At 37.1% G+C, this 26468-nt stretch overlaps 1 protein-coding gene across 2 annotated transcripts in view; it reads left to right on the plus strand.

Annotated features, from left to right (window-relative positions):
* The window catches only part of LOC150092192 (disintegrin and metalloproteinase domain-containing protein 11-like), a 1236934-nt gene that overhangs the window by 479817 nt on the left and 730649 nt on the right, over positions 1-26468 (plus strand). For both annotated transcript variants that reach the window (XM_090415260.1, XM_090415259.1), the window contains exon 19: positions 13191-13271. In XM_090415260.1, the coding sequence (XP_090271386.1) occupies positions 13191-13271 (81 nt within the window). The remainder of the gene's footprint in view (positions 1-13190; positions 13272-26468) is intronic.

Genomic DNA, 26468 nt, shown 5'->3' on the forward strand with positions numbered 1-26468 from the left:
TTGGACCCTTTGTAACATATCCTCATCACTATGAAATCCTGGCAACCAAATTTGTGCACAATAATCCATATGAGGCCTGATCAGGGCCTTAAAGATTGGCATCATATACCTCTTTGTTTCTGCATGTCATGGTCCTCTGCATCATTGCCATGTGACGTCTTCACAACTTGTGCAATGTGGCCCTTGAATTTCAAATTCTTGTCCACCACCACTTCCAAATCTCTCATATCCGCTACTTCCTTTAAAATTTCCCCACCAAATTTATACTTGGCATCTCATTATTGCCAAATCTCAAAACCTTACACTTTGCAACATTGAACAGATAGTTCCACTTACCTGTCCATTCACAAAACCTATTCAAGTCCTCATGTAAAGCCATAACATCTGCTTGACTATACATTGCTCTTCCAAATTTTGCATCACCTGCAAACAGCTGCATGTAACTAGATAAACTCATCCTAATACTTAATATACAAATCGAACAACAATGGTCGCAAAACTGACCTCTGCCGCACACCACTAGTGACCTTTCTCTTTTGGGATACTCCACTGCCAAATACAACTTTCTTAAAGCTATTTGACAGCCAATCACTGATCCAACTTAGAAGTCTGTTATCCAATTACATCTTTTTCAATTTATTTAACAGCATGTCTTGTTGCAATCTATTAAAAGCTTTTACAAAATTCAAGCACACTACTGTATATTCATCTCCCCCTGTCCAAGGTATTTGTCACATTGTTATAGTACATAAGTAAATTAGTAAAACATGATTTCCCTTTAACAAACCAATGCTGATGACCACAGAGAATATTGCTGTTATCAATCCATTTTTGTATCTTTCTTCTCAAAAATCTATCCATCTTGTACCTTCACCAAAACTCTAGATATACAGATTGGCCTACAATTTGAAGGTAAAGCCTTATCATTACTTTTATTCAGTGGAACAATTTTACCCTCCTTCCACTCCCTTGAAACCTGTGCTATTTTGAGACTCTTATTAAACAGGCATGCCAATGCTACTGTCAGTAATTGGATAGAATTTGATGATATGTTGTTAAATCCTATCCCCTTATTGACATGAACCTTATTTGTTTCCTCAAATACCTCCTGCTCACTCACAATTAAACCATCCTCTACTACACTTAAGTTCCTCATGATTCCATCCTGATGAGGATGCAACACCTTTATAAATTGATCACTGAATATCTATGCAATGTTTCTACTTGCCACATATCAAAAAACTATCCAGAGATTTTCTTTGCCTGATTTGCCAATTTTTACTCGTACTCCACTTTTGTTTTCCTTAGTAACTAAGTCACTCTTCTGGCTTGTTTTTTATACTCTTCATGCAACTGATTATTACCATTATTATTCTTGTACTGCCTCCAAAATACCTTCTTCTTCTTCCAGATTTCATTCATCCATTTTACACATACCTTATTCAGCCTTTTTGCCTTCGGAATACATTCAGACATTGAATCTGCATATGGCTAGCCACAACCCAAGTTATCACTTCATTATCACTCTAAACAACTGGAGGAAAGTGTGAAACCCCACTCACAATTACATCCTCTGATGAAACGATCAGATCTAAAACTCTCAATTCTTGCGTGCCCTCCATTACATGCTGCCTATGGCAATCCATTCCAATCATGCACTACCCTATGAGAGAAAAATCTAGTCCTCACCCCCCCCTGTTAGAGTGATAATGAAGTGATCACTTGGGTTGTGGCTAGCCATGTACTATCTCTTCATTCCCAAATGCTATCTCTTCATTCCAGTCTATACCACCATAATTAAAGTCACCCATAATATTACTCTTCCCTTGTTCACTAATTTAAGTTGTTTATACATTTCTTCATCTCCACTCTCCACATTCCCTTGCCTATAACAACTTCGAACTAAATATGTCTTCCACACATTACACCACACTACGTCATAACCATTACCACTATTTCTCTCTTTCATGTATTCTTTGTGTGGTCATAATTCTCCTCTATCATCAGTAGCTCTCTCCCTCCTTTCTATCATCACGAAAAATACTGTATACTTCTGCCATTTCTATTCCCATTAATATATCATTTCATTCAACCATGTTTCACTTATTCCAATGATTTTGGAGTTAATAACCTTAATCAATGAAACTATTTAATCTCCCTTATTTCTGATACTTCTAGCATTTGTAAACAAACATAGCAGTTTGTGTTTTTTTTTTGTCTATAGCCAGTTGCATCCAACCCATTTGTTGGTTGAGAATACCTCACCACTCCATGCCCAATCACCTTTATCACTGCTTACCACATATAATCCATTCAATCTCAACTTTCTCATCCACATCGCAATATATTCCATCTCCACACACATTCACTGCTACTTTCATCATTCACTCTCTCTGTGCCATGTCTCCTGTCCACCCGGACAACTCCCGTTTCGCTGTGACTCTTGCATTCCCATTCTCTCTCTCTCTCTCTCTCCATCTCTCATGCTACTAATGTTTCCACTGCCAAGCACTTCTGCCTTTTCAGTACCATCTCTCCTGATCTTCACTTAATCTCTTACTTCTGATCTTTTCCTTGCATCACACACTGCACTTCCATCTAGACACTTTCTCGAGTGCACTCACTCCCAAATCATTCAAATGTAACCCATCATGCTTTTATAATTTTATTCTTCCATCAAATACATCATACATCTACAAATTGTACTCCCAATTTGGCATCATAATTATATTCAGCTGTTTTCTCTACAAAGAAAATATGAAATATATTTATGTCAGTAAAATCAGTTTGTATGATTTGAAGTTATTAAATTTTTTAACTTAAGTTTATATTGTTAGAGTAAGCTACCTTGATGTGAATATCGTCTCTGATCTTATATCAAGTATGAGCAGAGAAGAGAAAACACTAAGAAAAGTTTATTATAAGGTTTAATGGAATAAATACAGTACATATAAATAATTAAAGAACATGTTCATTTACTCTCTGTCACTGAAACATCCTCAGGGAAACAAAATTAAAATTGCAGAAACACAAACATTTGCACAATACAATATTTGAAAAGAGTAGACTGAAAGCCTAAATTCCTGTGAGGGGCACCTTTTATGGGTGCAGTTGGCTAACCTTAGCTATTATTGGTGGGAGGCCTAAGAATTAAAAGTATCCTGAATCTTGAGAAGTTGAATATAACCATATTTATTAATATTAGGTTGATTTTTTTAAATCTGCTGTATTTGTAGAAAATGGTTGTTGTTATTATTAATACCTGACCTCGATGAAGGTCAAACAATTCATTGTGAGAGGTTTGTACTCTCTCACGGCAAAATAGCATCAAGCCGTGCCTTGAACTCATTCACAGTTTTTGCATTCACCACACTTTCACGCAATTCATTCCACTGATGCATCACTATCCATGCAAAGAACCTGCTTCTCACTCCCCAACTCACATCCTCCTTATACAGCTTCCATGGATGGTCTGTAGTTCTACTCATGCCTCCCTCTACTCTAGGAAATATCTTATCCATATTAATATGGTAACAATCCCTCACCAACTTATATGTCTCAATCATATACCCTTGTCTTCTATTCACAGGGCTCTATAAGTTGCATTCCTTCAGTCTCTCCTCATATCTGACATTTCATAGACAAAACTTAGTAAACCTTTTCTGGATCTTCTCCAATATATTCTCATCCCCCCCCCCCCCCCCCAAAAAAACCCTGCAACCAAATCTGAATATAGTAGTCTCTATGTGGCCTGATGAAAGCCTTACACCATAAACTCTTTGATTATCTATCAATGTCCTCCTCATTATTACCATAATTCATTTGAATCTTCTTACAATTTTAGCAGTGTGACTACTGAACTTCAAGTTCCTGTCCACCATCACTCCCAGATCTCTCATCTCCTACATCTTCAGAATGTCTCCATTAATTGTATATTGTGCACTTTGCAACTTTAAACTGATAGCTCGAATCATTTGCTCACTCATTTAGTCTTTTGAGTCGAGCAGACATTGTGACCTTACAGGAGAATTCCTGTAAGGCCACAATGTCTGCCCTACTTCTCATAGTAGGGCAGACATTGTGACACTGTATATGCATCTCCTTTATCAAGTGCATTTGTCAACTTGTAATGCGTTAGCAGACTACTGAAACATTACCTTCTCCTAATAATAAACCTATGCTGAAAATCATGCTATCATCAATGCATTTCTGAATCCTAGTACTTCCCAACTTCTCTAATAAATTAGCAACAAACTGAGACATACAGATTGGCCTATAATTTGTAGCCTTCGTTTTATCTGCCACTTTGTGAAGGGGAATAATTTTTCCCAACTTCCATTACTTTGGAATCGCACTGTTGCAAGACTCATGTTAAATAGTTGCACCAAATCCCATTAATTCTATAGGGCATTCTGTTAAGACATCAAGTTTAATTAATTCCTCATATACTTCTTGAAGAGGAGATTGGCCCTAAGATCCAAAGAAAATCCTAGGGAATTTTTTAGCTATGTGGCCAGTAGAAGGAGAAATGACTGTGGAAGAATGATATTGTGGGATAAAAATGGGAATAGAGTGACTGATGCAGAGGACATAGTGGAATTGTTCAATGAACACTTTATTGGAGTATTTCATCCTAGAGGAGTCAGTTTTAATGCTAGAGGGATAGGACTGGTACGAGGTCTGGAGGTACAGGAGGAGAGTGTGTTTCAGATACTGAGTACTCTGGATGTCAGTAAAGCTGTGGGACTGGATGGTATTTCACCACGAGTTTTGAGAGAATGTGCTAGGGAATTGACAGTACCTTTAACGTGGCTTTTCATTGAAAGTCTGGCTTTGGCAAAGGTGCCCAGGGAATGGAAGGAAGGTAAGATAGTGCCATTGCATAAGGGTGGTAACAGACTGGAAGTGTCTAATTATAGGCCAGTCTGTGTGTCATCAGTAGTTGTTAAGATCTTGGAGAAAGTAGTGAGGGACTGTGTACAGCATTGGGCAGATGAGGGTAATGTTATCTGTGAGAATCAACATGGATTTGTGAAAGGACGCTCTTGTTTTAGCAATATGCTAGCCTTTTATAATAAAGTTACAAGAACATTAGATGAGGGAAAGGCATATACTGCAATTTTCTTAGACTTGGCGAAGGCATTTGACAGGGTGCCACATGATAAGCTGATATTTAAGTTGCAGCACATGGGTCTGGATGTCAGATTGGTCAACTGGATTCAGGATTGGCTGTCTGATAGGTATCAGAGAGTTGTGTATGGTGGAGCAGTTTCCAGGAGGCAGAGGGTTACAAGTGGGGTCCCACAGGGCTCAGTACTAGGACCTATATTGTTTAACCTTTATATCAATGACATAGCCAGTGGATTGCAGGGGGATATTCAGTTGTTTGCGGATGATGCGAAGCTGGGAAGGATTATTAGTAATAGTGCAGATGTGGTAGCCCTGCAAGAGGATTTAAATAAGCTAGATAGATGGGCAAATGAATGGGGATATCAGTTTAATGCAGCAAAATGTAAGGTCTTGAGGTTTGGGAAACATCGATGGGATGCTGCATACTCTATGGGAGGAGTTATACTGGAGGAAGTAGGGGAGATAAGAGATCTGGGGGTTGATGATTGATAGAAACCTGAAGTTTAGGGGGACATATTGCAAAGGTGGTGAAGGTAACACAGAGGATTGCTGCTATTATGAGGAGGACACTGACCTGCAGAGATAAGAGGGTTATCATTCCGTTGTATAAGTCTCTGATCAGACCACACTTGGACTACTGTTCTCAGATTTGGTCCCCAGGATTTGAAGGGGATAAATTAACTGTGGAAAGGATACAAAGACGGATGACAAAGATGGTTTCAGGACTGTACAATGATAGTTATGAGGATCGGCTGAGAGAATGTGGACTGCAGAGTTTGGCGATAGAAGAAGGAGAGGTGATATGATTGAGACTTTTAAACTGTTGAGAGGTGGTTACAGGGTTGACACTGGGGAGTTCTTTCGCTTGGTTGATCAGCGGGAAGGAGTGATGACAAGAGGCCATCCCTGGAAGTTACGAATGGAAACTGTGAGCAAGAGGGTAAGGAGTGGTTTCTTTGTGTGGAGGGTGGTTGAGCCGTGGAATGCATTGCCTGATGGAGTGGTGGGAGCGAGAACGGTCAGTGACTTTAAAGAGTGGTATGATAAACTTTGTGTTTCTCAGGGGGGAACCTCCCCTCGATGAGTCTTGACAGACTTTATGTCTTAGGAAGGACCTCCCTCGATGAGTCTTTTGACTCCTTGGAGGCCTGAATAATAATAATTATAATAATAATTCGCCATCAGTTCCTCCTCTGCCATCCACTATAAACTCCAGCTTTTCCTGCTGTTGCATTCACGAGAATGAAATACGCTAATAATCTTATCATTTAGTAATTCAACTACATCCTCTGTATTGGCTACCAGTCTTCCAGTGTCATTAACTAGCATTATCCTCCTATAGTAATTTTCCTTCTACTTGCCACATATCAAAAGAACTCACTAGGAATTTTCTTAGCAAGATTCGATAATTTTTTCTCATACTACACTTTTTGTTGCCTTTACTTTCCTTGCCTGCTCTTTGTACTCCTCTTGCAGTTGATCATTATAAACGTCATCTGTTGTTGCCTCCACAGTGTCTTGTTCTTCCAGATTTCATGCTTAATCTCTTAATTCGTCCATTTTATTTCTACCTTGTTTAGCATTTTCACCTTTGGAATGTACTCAGACATTCTTTTCACTCAACTCCTCTTTCCTTGCTATAGCTACCAGTTGTCTCCTAATAATCATGAACCTTGTAGTTCCACATGTATCCCTTGTTTTTAGAAATTCTCAAGTGACTGGCTGCAACCCATGTGATCAGTTCATGGTCACTCTCATCAACCAGGAGAAGATTAGATGCTCCATTCACAATTATATCTTCTGATGATATAAGCAGATCTAAGATTCTTAACTCTTGTTTGACCTCTGTTACAAACTGCTTAAGATTATTGTCCTCTAAGATCTCCAGAAATTTATTTTCCTTATTTCCTAATGCTACTGCTATTGATTTTTTTGGGAGGTTGTAGCCATTGACTAAGAAAGTGTTAAGGATATGGTCATTTTCAGTAGTTTGGGCACTGTTATCAGAACTGATTAATTTTGCCCTGCTATGTAGGGGTTTTATAATCCCATATTATTGTTAGAGGGGAGGCAGTGACTGCTAGTGAATGTATAGCTTTATGTGTAGACTTTCTGTAAATGGAGGATGCCAGGGATTCATCAGGCTGATGTGTAATCAGAGTGTCTAGGAATGGGAGAGCATTGTTTTCCTTTTCTAAGATGAACTGGATTTTGGGGTGTTGATTGTGTAGATATGTTAAGAGATTGTGGAGTGTATCCAGGCCATGTGGCCAAATGGAGAACACATCATCCATGTAGCATAGCCAGACAGTAGGTTTATGTGGGGCAGAGTTTAAGACTTTTTCTTCAAAGGTGTTCATGAAGAAGTTGGCCAAGGATGGAGAAAGTAGAGAACCCATGGCTGTCCTCTCTATCTGTTTGTAGAATTTTCCTTGCCAAACAAAATAGCCTGAGTTCATGGTGAACTGAAACAGGGTTGAGGTATCGGGAGGAAATATGTGATCAAAGAGCAGACATCAAAACTGACCATTATGTCAGTATTTTGGAGTGTGAGGTTTTCTATATTGACTTTACAGTTATTACCAAATTTAGCCCATGTCCAAAGAATCTCTGTTCTTCTGATGTACTTCAGCTTTTAGCTTCAATTCCTCTGCTATTATTAGCAAAACCCATCCCTCATCCTGTTACTTCTGTGCTCTCTGAGGATACTGTATCCTTTGCATTCTATTCGTATGATTATATCATCCTCAGTCAAAGTAATCTAACTCATGTCTGTAACTTTTGCCAAAGTTGAGGTATCTAATGCTAAAAACTCCTCACTTGTATTCCAAATACTTCTGGCATCAGTATAGACATGCTGCAGTACCTCCTTCATCCCATAAAGTTAGCCTGGGGTGCTACATTTTGCATCATATGATTGATCTCCAACTTACTAACCTCTACATTGCCTAGACCTGGGCTTACCTGCATTCTCCCTAAATATTCTAGTTTCCTTGACTTTGTACTTTTGAACTATCACTGAACAACACTTTCTCAAGCCTCCTGACATCAGTTCATTCAAATGCGAACCATCCACCTTATATAAACCTTTCCTTCCATCAAACTTATTCCACACTATTCCTCCTGTACAATCTTTGTGACTCATTTGAAATTATAGCTCTGTCTCAGCTCGCCTCTGTCATACCATGGCAACAGATTCACAACTTTTATTTTCATACTCTTCTTTTTCACATGCATTAGCAACTATTTCATGTCTTCTTGCATACCACGATTTTTACCTGCTAAATCATTTGTAGCAGCCAAAATAAAAATCTCTTCCACCTTAAGTTTCTGCATCCTTACAATGTCACTGACATCCTTTATCTTAGCTCCAGGAAAACATGATTTCATCATACTCTCCTCAAGGACTACTCGTACCAATGATACCATACAAAACCCAGTCTTTATTTTACACACTTTTGCTCTTTCATACTCTGCTTTCTCTCTCTTTTCTTTAATTTCTGTGTCATACCATCTGCCAGAATCACCATACAAAATCTGATCTTTATTTTCATGTTTTCGCTCTGCTTTCTCACCCCCTTTCTTTTGTTTAGGTGTCATACCATCCACCAGTCATTTCTCCAACCACTCAATCTCATGTTTTGTTCCATGAAGAACAAATTTTAAATAATTACACTATCCTTTCTTTTACAATCTACGTCTCTGCTATCATTCTTGTCTCTTCACACTTATGACATTCGTTCATGAAACACTTTTGACAAACATGTTCCCCAGTTTCATTCTCCATCCAAAGATTTCTCAGGTGCGAAGGCCATACATTTTGCACATGCTGTAGCAAATGTAATCACCAGCTATTATTTTGCACATTGGTGCCATGATGCACAATCTAGTGTACAATAAAGCAAATAATAGACGTTTAAAAATCAGAAAATTAAGCACACTATCCTTACAGTTAATCGCACAAACAACTCATAAATATAATGATGTAAAAATAATGACTTAATTGTTTCATCTCATCAACTAAAAACTTCCTAAAAAGAACTCATCTCTTTCAGCACTGATATTCACCACTTGTGCAATCTTCCTTCTTCTCATAGGGCCTCCACGTGAGGGCAGAATATTTGAGCATAATATATACAGCAAATAAACACAGTAGAATGAAACTAAAAAATTTTGAGTCACGGAAGATGAATAAGATGGAATAACAGGTTTGGCATTCTCATGGAAGATGACAGATCTAACATAAACACAATTAAATCATATGCTTACAGTTAATAATAATTTAAAGATGTGGGTATGGCAATTAAGAGAGGTGAAAGGGTGGATGAGATGATTGTGATGGTGGGAACAAATGACTTGAGTGGTGGTGTAAATAGGGCAGCGAGATATATGAGATTCTTGCTTGAGGCAGTACGAAAGAAGACACAGAGAGGAAAGATGGTGTGTGTTGCCTAGGTATGATAATGCCGAGCTGAGCAGAAGAGCAGTGATATTGAATGGCATAATAGCAAGAATGTGTCAGAAGAGAGGATTCGAATATGTGGATGCTTGGAGTGCGTTTGAGAGCAGAGAGGAATTGTATGCAAGAGACCGCCTGCATTTGAATGAGGAAGGAAGTAGGCATCTGGAGAGATTGCTGTTCTGAACGAGTCAGTGTGTCCCAGTGTGGATGGTAGCAGAGATGGCCTCTTTTGGGAATGGGTACTTGGAAGAAGGGGGATGACATCAGTTAACGCTGAGCCCAGTGGAGTCTAGAGGGGATAATGCTGGGTATAGAAACAGTGGCATTTTTATGCTTTATACCAATGCCAGGAGTATTCGGAATAAGGGAGAGGAATTGGTGGCACTGATAGCATCAGCCTGGCTAAAGATTATTGGAATCACAGAGATGTGGTTGACAGAAGAGGATATAATAACAGGAATAGAAGTTGCTGGGTACAGCATTTTATGGCAGGATATGAAGGGAAAGCGTGGTGGTTGAGTACTGCTTATGATAAGTGACGATCTATGTCCTCTAAGAGTGGAGACTTTGGAAGGCTGTAATACTAATGATTTTGAAAGCATATGGTGTGAGGTGGAGGTGGGCAAGACAGGATATTTAGTGGGGTGTTGCTACAGACCAAGGAGCACAGTGGGTGGGGACCAGGAGATGTTGAGACAGTTGAGCATGGCAAGTGCAAGAAGAATGATTGTTATGGGAGATTTTAACTACAGCAGTATAGATTGGGGAAAGGAACATGCATGTAACAATAAGGGAATGGAATTTCTAGAATTCTTGAGGGACAAATGTCTTAGGCAACATGTAACAGAGAGAACAAGAAGTTCAAGAGTTTTGGATTTGGTTATAGTATTAGAAGAGCTAATAATAACTGAGATGACATCTCTCTCTCTCTCTCTCTCTCTCTCCCACCAGTTGGAGAGAGAGTGATCATATGGTTTTGACTTTGAAAATGAATAGACATGCAGGAGTATCAGAGACGGGAATGTATGCAGAATTATAAAGCAGGTGATTATAATAGTCTTAGATGTCAACTTGGGGAAGTTTTGTGGAGGGAGGAATTCGAAGGCCGGGATATCATTAGCGCTTGAGAAATTGTGAAGGAATATTTGTTAGCTGTATTCCACGAATGAAGAAGAGGACAGAATTTGGAGTAAAGTGGATGACAAATAATATTAAACAGGAGCTACATGCAAAAAAGAGGCTGTGGAAGAGATATAAGGAGACAGGTGAAGAGAAGATGCATGAAGAATATAAGACACAGGCTAGAACAGTGACTAGTATGGTAAGGAAGGCGAAACTGGAATATGAGAAAAGATTGGCCCTTAGATCCATGGAAAATCCTAGGGAATTTTTTAGCTATGTGGCTAGTAGGAGGAGAAATGACTGTGAAAGAATGACATTGTGGGATAAAAATGGGAATAGAGTGACTGATATAGAGGATATAGTGGAATTGTTCAATGAACACTTTATTGGCGTATTTCATCCTGGAGGAGTCAATTTGAATACTACAGGGATAGAGCAGGTTCGAGGTTTAGAGGTGCAGGAGGAGAGTGTGTTCCACATACTGAGTACTCTGGATGTTAGTAAAGCTGTGGGACTGGATGGTATTTCACCACGAGTTTTGAGAGAATGTGCTAAGGAACTGACAGTGCCCTTGACCTGGCTTTTCAATGAAAGTCTGGCTGCGGGAAAGGTGCCCATGGAATGGAAGGAAGGTAAGATAGTGCCATTGCACAAGGGCAGTAGCAGACCGGAAGTGTCTAATTATAAGCCAGTTTGTGTGTCATCAGTAGTTGTTAAGATCTTGGAGAAATTAATGAAGGACCATATACAGCATTCGGCAGATGAGGGTAATGTTATCAGTGAGAGTCAGCATGGATTTGTGAAGGGGCGTTCTTGTTTTAGCAATATGCTAACCTTTTATGATAAAGTTACAAGAGCATTAGATTAGGGAAAGGCATATACTGCCATTTTCCTAGACTTAGCAAAGGCATTTGACAGGGGTGCCACATGATAAGCTGATATTCAAGTTGCAGCACATGGATCTGGATGTCAGATTGGTCAACTGGATTCAGGATTGCCTGTCCAATAGGTATCAGAGAGTTGTGTATGATGGAGCAATATCAAAGAGGCGGAAGATTACAAGTGGGGTTCCAGAGGGCTCAGTACTGATACCTATATTGTTTAACCTTTATATCAATGACATTGTCCGTGGATTGCAAGGGGATATTCGGTTGTTTGCGGATGATGCAGAGCTGGGAAGGGTTATTATGTAATAGTGCAGATGTGGTAGCTCTGCAAGAGGATTTGAATAAGCTAGACAGATGGGCAAATGAATGGGAGGTGTCGGTTTAATGCAGCAAAATGTAAGGTCTTGAGGTTTGGGACACATCGATGGGATGCTGCATACTCTATCATAGAAGCTATACTGGAGGAAGTAGGGGAGACAAGAGATCTGGGTTGATAGAAACCTGAAATTCAAGGGACATATTGCAAAGGTAGTGAAGGTAACACAGAGGATTGCTGCAATAATGAGAAGGACACTGACCTGCAGAGATAAAATGGTTATAATTCCGTTGTATAAGACTCTGATCAGACCACACTAAGACTATTGTTCTCAGATCTGGTCCCAACGATTTGAAGGGGATAAATTAACTGTGGAAAGGGTACGAAGGCGGATAACAAAGATGGTGTCGGGCTGTACAATGTTAGTTATGAGGATCGGCTGAGGGAGTGTGGACTGCAGAGTTTGGTGGATAGAAGGAGGAGGGGTGATATAATTGAGACTTTTAAACTGTTGAGAGGTGGTTACAGGGTTGACAATGGGAAGTTCTTTCGCTAGGTTGTACAGCGGGAAGGAGTCATGACAAGGGGCCATCCCTGGAAGTTACAAAAGGAAACTGTGAGAAAGAGAGTGAGGAGTGGTTCCTTTGCATGGAGGGTGGTTGAACCATGGAATGCATTGCCTGATGGAGTGGTGAGAGCGAGAACGATCAGTGCATTTAAGGAGTGGTATGATAGATTTTCTGTTTCCTAGGCGTGACCTCCCTCGATGCGTCTTGATAGACTTGTGTTTCTTAGAAAGGACCTCCCATGATGAGTCTTTTGACTCCGTGGAGGCCTGAATAATAATAATAATAATACCTAAGTTAATTTAATTCGGAAAGAACTGGAGGAGGCCTTTGTCCAGCAGTGGTCAGAAAATTTCTGAAAAGAAGAAGTAGTCAATATTATTATTGACTTCTTCTTCTTGCTATTAAGTGACACCTCCAGGGACTCCAGGGATTCAGCATCGAATGACTGAACCCCTTCCAATTATTAACCATGCTCAAACTTGCTTAACTTTTTTTTCATGAGCCATTAGTAGCAGAGTAGCACTCATACAAGTATTTGTAGCACTCTACCAATCGACCAGCCCTTGTTGGCAATATAATTACATCAATAACAATTTTTAAACTTAATAAGATTTTTATGAAATCCAGTTTCTTAGAGATTGCATATTACCATTTAAATTGTTTTAATAAGATCTTTATTAAAAATTTAATTTCTTTGTTTATAGTTACGGCATCAAGGTTATCTATGTCGCCCAGCCTTAACAGAATGTGATATTCCAGAATTTTGTGATGGGAAAGTAGGCCAGGTAAGATCACAGTCGCTCTTGCTTTATAATTTACAATTAACCCTTTAACTGCTGATTTTATATTCTACTGACATTGTCCCATGTGCTGAATTAATTTTGCAAAAAATTTATAAATAAAATCAATTAAAATTCTTACTGAAATAAGAAGTCTGGACAGTATCATACATTCTTGATATACACTTGTTCACTCACAATAATGGCAATAATAGTGTTTTATAAAATTTCATAATCAAAGGGTATCCATTTGAGGGGTGTCCACTCGATTAAGCAAATTACACACATTAATTTATGTAGAATCACCAGAATTTTCTTCATCTAAAGTACACAATTCACACCATCTACCACCTTTCACCATAACTAGCATTTTTTGTCTGTAAATTGTGTGCGTTCTGAAGGGCCGATTTGTCTGTATGTGGGACGAAAAATCCAAGTCTCCGGGAGAAAAAAACCCTGATACCTCCGTATGAGATCAGCTAACACACTTTTGATTGAAAAAGTCCATATATAAAGATTCCTCCCGTCACGACAAGAATCGAACTTAGGCCTTTTCCAATCGAAGGGTGCAATGTACCGTCGTTCTTCTAATTGTGCTATGGAGGTGCTTAGTATGATTAGTTACACCAGTTCAAATATTTCTCTTTAGATGTCATACAAGGACAGAACCCCAAGTCAAATAAACTTCAATCGAGTTAACTCAACTGTAACAGTTAAATGGTTAAATATCAGTCCATTAAAAGTCTACACATATATACATATATGCCCTAATTTTGAAAATCATCATCAAATTCCTGACATGTACTCTCAAGGGGGTGTACAGGATATGATAGTACTACATGAAAAACCTACATCTTCACTAACTTCCTATCTACAATTTTCCTCCAAATCAATGTTTCCTGTTAAGACTCCAACATTATCAGCCCTCATATTTCTGTCTTCTAAGACACTTTTTTTTACTGTATCAATCCACCTATATCTTGGTCTTCCTCTGGGTCTTTTTCCTGCCAACCTGGCAGAGAACACTTGTTTTGCTAATCTTTCCTCTCCCATTCTATTTAAGTGACCATGCCACCTGAGATTAACTCGGCTTGCACCAATGTCAAGTTCATTCCTAATATCCTTGTTTTTAATATGATATTGCCATTGATGCCATCTGTTCACACCTCTAACCTTTCTCAGGAATCTCATATCTACAGTCTCTAGTCTTTGGTCAAGTGTTTTATTTCTAACCCAGCTCTCAGATCCATAAGTTAAAGTTGGCTTCAACACTGCCTCGTATACAACTAATTTAGTGTTTTGACTAATTTCTCTCTTATTCCATATAAATTTATTCAGTTGACTTCCTACCATACCAGCTTTGTTGATTCTGTTGTCTTTTTTTTGTCTATTTAATTAAATTAAATTAAATTAAATTTCATATTTAATTTATCATCTTCACTACAAATCCTACCTAAGTAGCTGAAATGTTTTACTTCTTCTATAGGTACTCCATTCACAATGCAGTTGATATTTTTGATGCTTCTGCCTATTTTCATTGTCTTTGTCTTGTTATTTCTGACCTTCATACCATATCTATTACAACAGTTATTCAGTTTATTCATTTTCAAAATAAACAAATACTTAAACTGACAATTTGGTTCAGGTAAAATATGGATTGTTCAGATTTTATCTCAATTCAAGACAAGGGTGCAATATCCAGGAAAAGGAAAGTCACTAGTGGAGTGCCTCAGGGATCTGTTTTAGGGCCATTACTATTTAACTTGTATATTAATGATATTGGCGAAGATTTGGATGGAGATATTCAGTTGTTTGCAGATGATGCAAAGTTGGGACGAACCATAAAGAGTAGTGAAGATGTTGTGGCCTTGCAAGAAGACTTGAATAAATTGAGTGATTGGGCAAGCAAATGGGGATGTGAGTTCAATGTTGCAAAATGTAAGGTTTTAAAATTTGGAAAACAAAGATGGGATGCAGAATTTATGCTTGGTGAGAATATATTGTTGGAAGTAGAGAAAATAAGAGATCTGGGAGTGATAGTGGATAAGGATCTAAAATTTAGGGGACACATTGCCAAAATTGTGAAGACAACACAAAGACTTCTGGGAATGATGAGGAGGACACTGACGTGTAGAAGTAGGGAGATTCTTGTTCCATTGTATAAGGCTTTGATTAGGCCACACATGGACTATTGTGCCCAGATTTGGTCACCTGGTTTTCAGAAGGATGAAGAGATGTTGGAAAGGGTCCAAAGGCGACTGACTAAGGTAGTTTCTGACCTCTGGAATGTCGAGTATGAGGAAAGATTGAAAAGATGTAATTTGCAGAGTCTAGTGGAGAGAAGGAAGAGGGGAGATATGATAGAGACCTACAAGTTGGTAAGGGGTTGTTATAGGATCAGTGGTGGAGAAGTTCTACAGCGAATAGTGGGAGATCAGGGGAGAACCAGAGGTCATCCCTGGAAACTGTATAAAGAGGGTGTGAGTAGGGGAGTGAGAGGCAGGTTTTTTTCATGCAGAGTTGTGAATGATTGGAATGCCTTGCCTGAGAGTGTGGTGTCTGCAAGGAGTTTGAATGTGTTTAAGACCCGGTATGATGAGATGTGTGTGAGATAAAAGGACCTCCTAGATGAGTCTTTGACTCTATGAGGTCTTGTTTAATAATAATAATAATAATAATCGAGTAACATGGGAAGGTCCCAGGCTTCTACGGTCTCCATCCTGAATTTCTGATTAATAGCAGGCCAAATACTATAAAATGGCTCTGTGAATTCTTTTCTGATATATTATTGACTGGCCAACTATCTAGCCAGTTTAAGAAGTCAAAAATAGTTGCTATTCTTAAACCTGGAAAACCACCCCAATAGGTAAAAAGTTACAGACCTATTGCTTTATTGAGTTGCACCTGTAAAATGTTAGAATGCCTTCTGTACAACAGATTGTCCATACCAATTATGCAGCTTGTCCCAATTGAACAAGCTGGTTTTAGAGAAAAACGTGGTTGCTGTGATTAAGTGCTCACTTTAACATCATACATAGAAGCTGGATTTCAGAAGGAAGGAAAAACATCAGCTGTCTTCTTGGACCTAACAGCGGCCTATGATACAGCATGGTGTGAAGGTCTTATATACAAATTCTTAGCATTGTCCCATGTAAATGGACTGCACACTTAATTTCCTCCATGCCCAATGAACGTTTCTTTCAAGTTATATTAGTAAATAAAATGTCCCGACAAAGAAAACTTAATAATGGTCTTCCTCAAGGGTCAGTATTGGCACCTTTACTTTATAACCTATACACATATGACTTGTCTGCTACCATCTCATGCAAGTTCTGTTATGCTGATGACACCGTAATTGCCATTAGACACAGAAACATGAGTCAGGCTGAAGACATACTTACAAAAGATCTGAAAACAATAGGTGAATATTACAAAAAAGGAGGCTCCAGCTTAATCCAGACAAAACAGAAGTATCAAGCTTTCACCTTAATAATCACATGGCAGATGTCACTTTACAATCTTCTTTGAAGGATATTTACTACAACTCAATAAGTTTCCAAAATACTTGGGCGTGACCCTGGACCGCACGCTCTCTTACAAGCAACATCAAACAAATGTTTCTGCTAAGTTTAGAACCCGTAACAACATAATACAAAAACTAATAGGCACGACATGGGGAGCAACAATTGATAATCTGCAGATTACAGCTCTTGGTCTAGTTTTCTTTGTTGCCGAATATTGCTCACCAGTGTGACTAAATAGCACACATGTTAAACTTGTTGATAGCCAACTAAATAATACAATGAGACTGATTTCTGGCACAATTAAATCAACGCCCACACACTAGCTTCCAGCTCTTAGTAACATTGTTCCACCGAATCTGCGCAGCACTAAGGCTCTCTTAAGGAGCATAAGAAAATCTTGGATAACACAGCCCTACCAATACATTTAGATCTCCCAGACTTAAGTGTACGACGATTGAGATCTAGATATCCACCACTACAATTATCCCAACTACTACTACAATCTAACTTTGACCTGAAGCAAAAGTGGCAAGAACAGTGGGAGAGCCAGACAGAAGACATCACAAAATTTTCTCTCAAAGAATTACAAGAAAGTTTTGATGCTTGCTCACACTTCCCAGGAAAATCCTGGACTTAGCTTAATAGAATACGAACTGGTCATGGTGTATGTGCGGACATGCTTTTTAAATGGGATAAACGACCATCCCCGCATTGTTATTGTGGAGCTCAAAGACAAACTGTGGACCATATTGTGACTCAGTATTATCTCAGGGCACATTCAGGAGACAAATTGGACTTTTTAAGTGCTACACCCGAAGCTATGAACTATCTGACCAATATGGATGTAACCATTTCATTTTATTGGTTTTTAAAATGACTTTGATTTTTCATTTTATACGTTTTTAAAGTGACAGCGTATTGTACTGCATGTTTTGTTATTTATGCCATACGAATAAATAAATAAATAAACAAGGATCTATATTTATATTTTGTATATCTAGAAAATGCATATAGCAAGGTGGCAAGAGAAAAGCTGATTCAAACATTACATTTATATGGTTTAAATGGAACAGTATATCGAGAAATACACAGTTTATATTTATTATTATTTTTATTTTATTATTATTAACACCAGACTTCCATTGGGTCACGAGACTCATCACAGGAGGCACATACACTGTTAAACACAAAGCCCACTAAACCTTGCTTTAAATTCATTCAATATCTCCATTCACCACAGTGTTAGGCAATTCATTCCACTCACCATCCGCTCTCCGTGAAAAGAACCTACTCCTCCTCCTTATGCCACTGCTCACACCCTCATTATAAAGCTTCCAGGTATATCCTCTTGTTCTACACCATTCTATAAAAAATTTCTTCCACATTGTCCAGTGAACAACTCTTAACTAACTTAAGGGTTGTTACTGGGCTTTGGAAACTGCATTCCCTCAATCTGTCTTCATATCCTACATCAGAAATACCAATTACCACCTTAGTCAATGGTCTCTAGAATCTCTCCAATATATCTTTATCACTATGAAAAACAGGGGACTAAACCTGTGCATGATAATCCATGTGAGGTCTGATAAAGGCCTCTGCACATTAAATTCCTCTGCATTGCAATTATCCAGTGTGGTGGCTACACAATGTGTGCAATGTTACCTCTGAACTTCAGATCCTTATCTGTCACCATTTAAGCTGTTAGTCAGCAGTTAGATTTGAAGAAGGTACAAGAAGGTGGTTTTTGTACAAGCGTGCATTGTTATTCATCATATGTTAGGATCACATTATGAAGGAAAGTTTCATCTCATCAATTAATTCACAGTAACCGATATGGATCTGTCATGTTCATTCTACAGCTGACCTCCTAGCTGATCTCACCTACCTTTGGACATGGGTAATGGAAAGATTTGGAGACACCCATGCTATTGCTCTTAATATTTCAAAACCATTTTATCTTGTCTGGCATTGAGGCATCCTGAACAAACTTCCATTTTATGGCCTTCCTCCTATGATTGGATTGCTAACTTCCTTGCTGGTTGTTCATTGTGTGTCATGGTTGATAGCTTCCTCTTATCAAATCCATGCCGGAGTACCCCAGCGTTCTGTACTTTCACTCATGCTCTTCTTCCTTTAAATTAATGGTGTCTCTCTGACTTAAGCAATAGAAGCCTCATTCTAATTAAAGTTAAAGTAATTAAAGTTCGATGTCATAAAAACTCAGGCCTGTCTTATTATCCTGATAATGTTCTAATTTCCTTTGAAGATCATCATCCTCTTTTTTGGGTTGATTGTCCCATGCAGTTTATCTTGGATGGGAACACAAAGAAATTGCATACATTTCCTCCTCATCCTCTAAAAAGCTTGGTGTTCCCTTCCTTTCAACTCCTAACTATAAGTCTCAGATCTGACCAACCTAATTCTTGATGATATTTAGAAGACGATCTACATAATAGATAACAGACTCCTCTTCAGTTGCTTTCCCATTAGCGCTCTGCCTTTTCCAATGGTACTTTCATGGGCAGTGCCATTCCTCCACTCTCTTCTATCACTTCTATCTTGTATAGAGCAATCACTGGTCAGCACCCATACATTGTCCAGCTCTAAACACAACAATTTAACTTTTCATCAGTTTCCTTCATTCTATTCACCTCTACTCTTTGGATCAATCCCCCCCCCCACTCCATACTTTTTCTCCCACAGAGTACAGCTTCTAACTCTCTAAGCAACATATCAGTAGGCTAGTTCTTTATCCTTACCTTAATCACTTACCCACACATGGCACTGTAGTGTTATAAGTCCTCTTTCCTAGGTAAGGAAAAAAAAAATTGTCAATCTCAATTGAAATTGGATTAAAATCATGAATTAAAATTGTTAATCTCAGCTGTCAAAATGTTAAGGATATTAAGATCTTCATTTCAGCCCTTTGCTTAATGCACTTGATGGTTTAATTCCTAAATAAATCCACAACAACTGGATTTATTTAGAACACTGCTATAACAAATTTGATATGAAATTCAGCAATAAAAAAAGACTATGATAAAACACAGAAAATTGGAAATGTCAACTGAATTCTCAATGTGAAATCAAGCAGGGGCGAATGCTGGTCTTGAAATTCACGCTTACTCATGTTATCATTCAGGGAGTGGGAGGTGTGATTGAAATCTAATTATTGGAATAATGAATTACAGGTAACCCTCGTATAATGCGCTTGTTAGGTTCCATAGAAATGTCGTGTTATATAAATCGCATTATGCAAGACTCAGATCGCATACAAAAAGTAGGGTTATGTTTTAAAATCGTTTTTTTTTTTTTTTAAATTATATAAACAACAATGACATATCCAACAAAAATATGTTTTTATTTAATTGAGGTAATTCATGTAAGTTAAGAAAACATATAAACTATGACACAAATACATAGTATAAAATTATGAAAATTACAAATTGAACTTAAACTTCATTGCACGTAATGCATAAATATTTTAGGAAAAATAAAAATAAGTGCATATTTTAATCTTTCATAGCACAAGGATTTGAGGACCGGTTAATAAACATTAGTTTATTAACTGATCCTCAATGTGATCTGAATCTCGCATAACGTGGCATTTCTATGGAACCTAACATCTGTGTTATATGAGGGTTACCTGTAATTCATTATTCCGATAATCAGATTTCAATCACACCTCTAACTCCCTGAATGATAACAAATCATAACCGATTAGTTTATTAACCTATTAATGCATCACCTGATGCATTACTACAAAACAGTAGAGTAATTCTATCTTCAGAAACTTTAAACCCAGGAGCTGATCTTTCATTTTTTTGAAATATAGGTGCGTTTTGGCATTTTTTTCCAATATAACCTGGATTCATCAGCATTGAACACCTGGTCTTCATTATAAATGTTTATAAACTTTGAGAGTTTTTTTGTTTAATAAGATTTCCATCCAAAGGAATTTTCTTTTGAGTGCATCTTCTTTCCAAATCATTAGAGATTGCTTCATTTTTCCCTTAGAAAATTGCATACACGAGCAACGAGCTTTGCACTTACCTTTGCAATATGTACCTTAAATTTCAGGTTTCTATCAATCATCAATCCCAGATCTCTTGTCTCCCCTACTTCCTCCAGTATAACTCCTCCCATAGAATATGCAGTGTCCCATCGATGTTTCCCAAACCTCAAGACCTTACATTTTGCTGCATTAAACCGAGACTCCATTCATTTGCCCATCTATCTAACTTGTTCAAATCCTCTTGCAGGGCTGCTGCATCGGCACTATTACTAATAATCCTTCCCAGCTTTGCATCATCTGCAAACAACTGAATATCCCCCTGCAATCCACTGACAATGTCATTGTATAAAGGTTAAACAATATAGGTCCCAGGACTGAGCCCTATGGGACCCCACTTGCAACCCTCTGCTTCCTTGAAACTGCCCCACCATACACAACTCTCTGATACCTATCGGACAGCCAATCCTGAATCCAGTTGACCAATCTGACACCCAGACCCATGTGCTGCAACCTTGAATATCAGCTTATCATGTGGCATCCTGTCAAATGCCTTTGCTAAGTCTAAGAAAATGGCGGTATATGCCTTTCCCTCATCTAATACTCTTGTAACTTTATCATAAAAGGCTAGCATATTGCTAAAACAAGAGCACCCCTTCACAAATCCATGTTGACTCTCACAGATAACATTACCCTCATCTGCCCAATGCTGTATATGGTCCTTCACTACTTTCTCCAAGTTCTTACTAACTACTGATGACACACAAACTGTTCTATAATTAGACACTTCCTGTCTGCTAATAAGTAACTAGTTTTTCCTATTTTCCCTTGTGTGTTAGTCTCAGTGGGCTAGCACACAAAATATCTTATGAGGATAAGTATATGTTGTTTTTATGTGGTGTTGTAAATTGATATTGTTGATAGTCATACTGTAATATGAATATAACAGCAAACATATAAGGTTTGCTCTGCAAATGCTTAGCAGTATTCATCATTTAATCATCTGTAAGAAGAAACATTTTTAGACAACTCTTCTGAAGTACAGTGTATGCAGGGCCGGCAGAAGAGCGGGCCTGCATTGCAGGCAGGTGGCACTACAAGGTGGGCACCGTTTCGAAGTGTTAGTATGAAGATTCATTCTTTCTTTAAATTTTTGTAAACAAATTAAGTAATAATAATTAGGTAAGTCAATATAATTGCTGCAAATTTACATATTCTGCATAAAAAAGATCAGATTTTCTCCCACTAAAATTGTCATGAACGTGCCTTCTTAGGCAGCAAGCGCACTGATTTGCTCGCCTCAGAGCAGCGGTGTGCAACGATCCTATCCCATAATGTATTTTCTGCAGGACCTTAGAGTCTCATTCCGCTGAAGCGCTAGTAATTGTTTGGCCTGGTTCAACCAGTGCAGAACGTGCAGAACTCTGTAAAATCGTCATGTTGCCAATGTAATTCTAACGATTCTAACCATTCTAACAATTGTGATATAGGTGAAATGTGATATAGGATTTTAAGATTGACAACTATAGTGGCCCGTTTCACGCGGATGGTTTCTATTTTGAAATGAAAACAGTAAAATTCAGTTACATTTGCTCTGTTTACTGTTGATAAGTAGTAGATATCATTTACTACCGTGCTGATTTTGCCGCTGGAGGGCGCTGGAATTCCTATTTGGCTCTTGTCAGCAGAATAGGATTTTAAGATTGGCAACTATAAAACAGTCCGTTACTTCCCCATGGCTCAGAGTATGATTCACATACTCTGGTTAATCGAACAGTATTCGTAAGACGGTGAAATAAAGACAAATTATTCAGAGCGTTCTTACATTTGCCATTTAAATCTGCATATTTGTACCTGTAAACAGTTCCTCTTGCTAAGTATTATTATTAATTATAATAATTAATAATAAAAGAGATTACCTGTTGTAATTATGGAGTTTTTATAAAGGTTTTATTTTTATTTTTCTTCTAATAACTTCAAATATAGAGCTGACTATTATTATTATTTTTTTTCAAAAGTTATATTGTAACCCAAAAAATTATTATATTATTTATTACTATAAAAATTTTAAATCTAATTTCTTAAATTTCAGTTTATTTTCAAAAATAAATTAAACAAATGGATATGAAGAAAAAGTTATCCCATGCAAAAAATCGAAAACAAAAAGCTGCAAAAGAAGCACTGGCTCAATAACAAGCCGGAGCTCAATACTTTTCTTAAAAAAATTAAAAATTCATCTGATGATACAGACCAGCAAAACAAACCAGAAATCGATGTTGATGAACCCAGGTCATCAACAAGCTCTTATAATGATGTAATTGGTGAAGAAGAAAGTCAAACGCAGGAATTAAATGAGAAACACTTGGAACAAGTAACTGACAAGAGAGAGACAAGGCATTAATTTCTGAAAATTTAGAAGATATAGGCAAATGGCCAAAAATTAATGATAAATTACGAGTAGTTTTAACTCAAATGGGACCCACTCAAAAGAAATACAATATCCAAGAGATATCAATGGACATAAATTTAGTGATGTTTATTATAACAGAAGAATGGAAAATGGAGAGACCTTTTCGAGAACATCGCCAATTTATTCTGAATCTTTAAATTCTGTTTTCTGCTTTTGTTGTAATCTTTTTACGTCTATTGAATCTAACAGTCTCGTAGACGGGTATAATGATTGGGGAAATTTATCTAAAACTTTACATAGACATGAAACAAGTTCAATTCATATGAAAAACTTCTTAAAATGGAAAGAATTATATAAAAATTTAAAAAACAAAAGTACTATCGACTGTCAAGAGCAAGTTATGTATGATATGGAGAAGAAACATGGGATAAATGTTTTAATAAGGTTAATAGAAATAATAAAATTCCTTGGTGTTCAAAATTTAGTATTTCGAGGATCATCAGATAAATTATATAACAAAAATAATGGAAACTTTAAATTAGTGGAATTATTTGCTAAATTTGAACCTGTTATGGAAACTCATATTGAAAGATTCCTTCAAAAAAACAACAGCGTACACTATTTGAGTAAGGAAATAATAGATATGTTGGGTAATGCAATAATGAATAAAATCTTATTATCAATTCGAAAATTCAAATATTATTCGATAATTTTGGACTGCACACCTGATGCTAGTAAAACAGAACAGATGACTATTATTATATGCTTTGTTTCCTGTACTAATGAAATAGTCGAAATCATTGAAAACTTTTTAGGTTTTGTAAATGTTGATGATTCTACAGGCCGCAGTTTATTCGAGACAATAACTGCACAACTGACCAAATGGAACATTCCTATTGAGGACATGCAAGGCCAGAGTTATGATAATGGACAAATATGAAGGGAAAGAAAAATGGGCTTCAAAATTTACTTTTAACTAAAAATCCTTGGGCTTTCTACGGTCCATATTTAATTCCACACTCTCAATTTAATGATCAACAATACAGCAAAAGTAAATGCAGATACAATTAGTTTTTTTGCAATGGTACAAGAAATATATAATTTTTTTTTTCATCATCTCCAAAGTGTTTGACAATTCTTTTGAAATTTCTATCAAATATAACATTAAAACAGCCATTGAAAACTCGTTGGGAATGCAAAATTAAAGCTATTTGCCCTCTACGTTATCAATTAGGAGAAATTTATGATGCGCTTTTTGAATTTTTAAATAACGACAAATTTAATAAAGAAATTCAAAATGAAGCACAAGTTTTATGTCTTAAAACCAAAGACTATAAATTCATCTGCTCTCTAATAATTTGGCATGATTTGCTTAACAGAATAAATCCAGTTAGCAAAGCTCTTCAGGATAAAAATATGAATATATTACTAGTCTTAAGATCCATTAGAAATTTAAAAAAATTCATATCAGAATATCGATCAGATACAAATTATAAAAAAGTTCTTGAAATAACAAAACAACTAAATGAAGACGTGGATGGAGAAACAAAGTTTAAATCTGTATTATTAGTTCAACAATAGAAGAAAAAACGTCAGTTTCAATACGAACATCCTGATAAACAGCCACAAACACCAGAAGATAAATTTAAAGTCAACATATTGTATACACTTTTGGACACTGCATGGACTTCATGAAATGAACGTTTTGAACAACATAAAACTCACGTTGATAATTTTAGTTTTTTTGTATAGACTTTTCCAAATTAATAATGAAGAGTTAAGAAAAAACTGCGATGACTTAGAAATTCTTTTGAAAGATGGTAACAATAAAGATATTAACCATGGAATTCTTTGGTGAGATACAATCTTATACAGATATTTTTCAAAACGATACTTCAAAAATTTTAAATCTCTTGATATTCTTAAATATGTTGTGGCGAATAATTTATCTTTTCCGAATTTTGCAATTGTTTTAAGAATATTATTAACTATACCTATTTGTATCGCAAGTGGTGAGTGTTTGTTTTTGAAACTTAAATTAATTAAGACTTATTTAAGAACAAGTATGTTACAAACAAGGCTTGAAAGTCTAGCATTAGACATTAAGAATATTATAGATAATTTTGTTAATATCAAAACTAGGAAATTTAAATTTTAATTAATAAAATATTTCCAAGAACAAATGTGTAATTTAATTTCTTTCTTGTAAATTCTTTCCACATGATTATGACAAAAATAAAAATAAATAAATAAATTGCCATTTGTTTGAGGGCACCCATTTCAGCTTTGCAGGTTGGTGAAGTCCAGCCTAGCACCAGCCCTGAGTGTATGTATTATATTGATGGAACTGAACTGCATGATGATGAACTGCAACTGAATTGATGAGGCCAGGAACTTGGGGATAATTCTGGACAGGAAGTTGAAATTTAGAGGGCATATTGCAGTAGTAGCCAAAACAGCACATCAGATTATGTGGTTGTTGAAGAATAGACTAACAAGCAAGGATAGAGAAGTTATTGTTTCCATTATTGTCTGAGGCTTTAATAAGGCAGCATCTGAATTACTGCATGCAGATCTGGTTCCCAGTTTCTGTGGGGATGACGAAGTCATAGATATGATCTAGAAGTAAGTGATAAAGATTGTGGCAGGTGTATGGAATGTTTCCTATGAAAATAAAGTGAAGATCTATGGGCTTCAAAAACTAGCTGACAAGCTAGTTTTTGAAGTTTTTTGTTTCAAGGGTTGCGAAATGGGTGGAATGAGTTTGACAGAGGTGGTTGTGAGTGCTTGATTGGTAAATAAGTTTAAGGAGAGGTATGATTGGTATTGTGTGAATAATGGATCTGCTGTGATTAATCTTCTGACTCCATGGAGTTAGACACCTGTATAATTATAATAATAATGCTGGCCTGGTTTGCCGAGTGGTTAGCTTATCCGCTCTCCAGCCAAAAGGCTGCGCGTTCGAATCCTGCCATGGCATGGATATTTGTAATTGCCTTTGAAAATACAAGTGGTTGTAGTGGGCAGTGAATGGCACTGGTGTAGTTGTAGTTGGTGGATTGAGTTGTGGAGTGGTTGCATCTCCCTCGATGAGTCTTTGGACTCCCTGGAGGTGTCACGTAATAATAATAATATTGCATGCCATAATTAAAAATTTATGTTCAGCATAATCTAATCTGTAAATGTATCATTTTCTACACATCGCTTTTTCAGAATGAGTATTTTGTCATCTCAGATCAGTTATGTCATTTTTCATT

This window comes from Typopeltis vanoorti, unplaced genomic scaffold (assembly GCF_054136105.1).
Source record: "Typopeltis vanoorti isolate ZY-2024b unplaced genomic scaffold, IOZ_Tvanoo_1.0 HiC_scaffold_24, whole genome shotgun sequence".
Taxonomy (NCBI): Eukaryota; Metazoa; Arthropoda; class Arachnida; order Uropygi; family Thelyphonidae; genus Typopeltis; species Typopeltis vanoorti.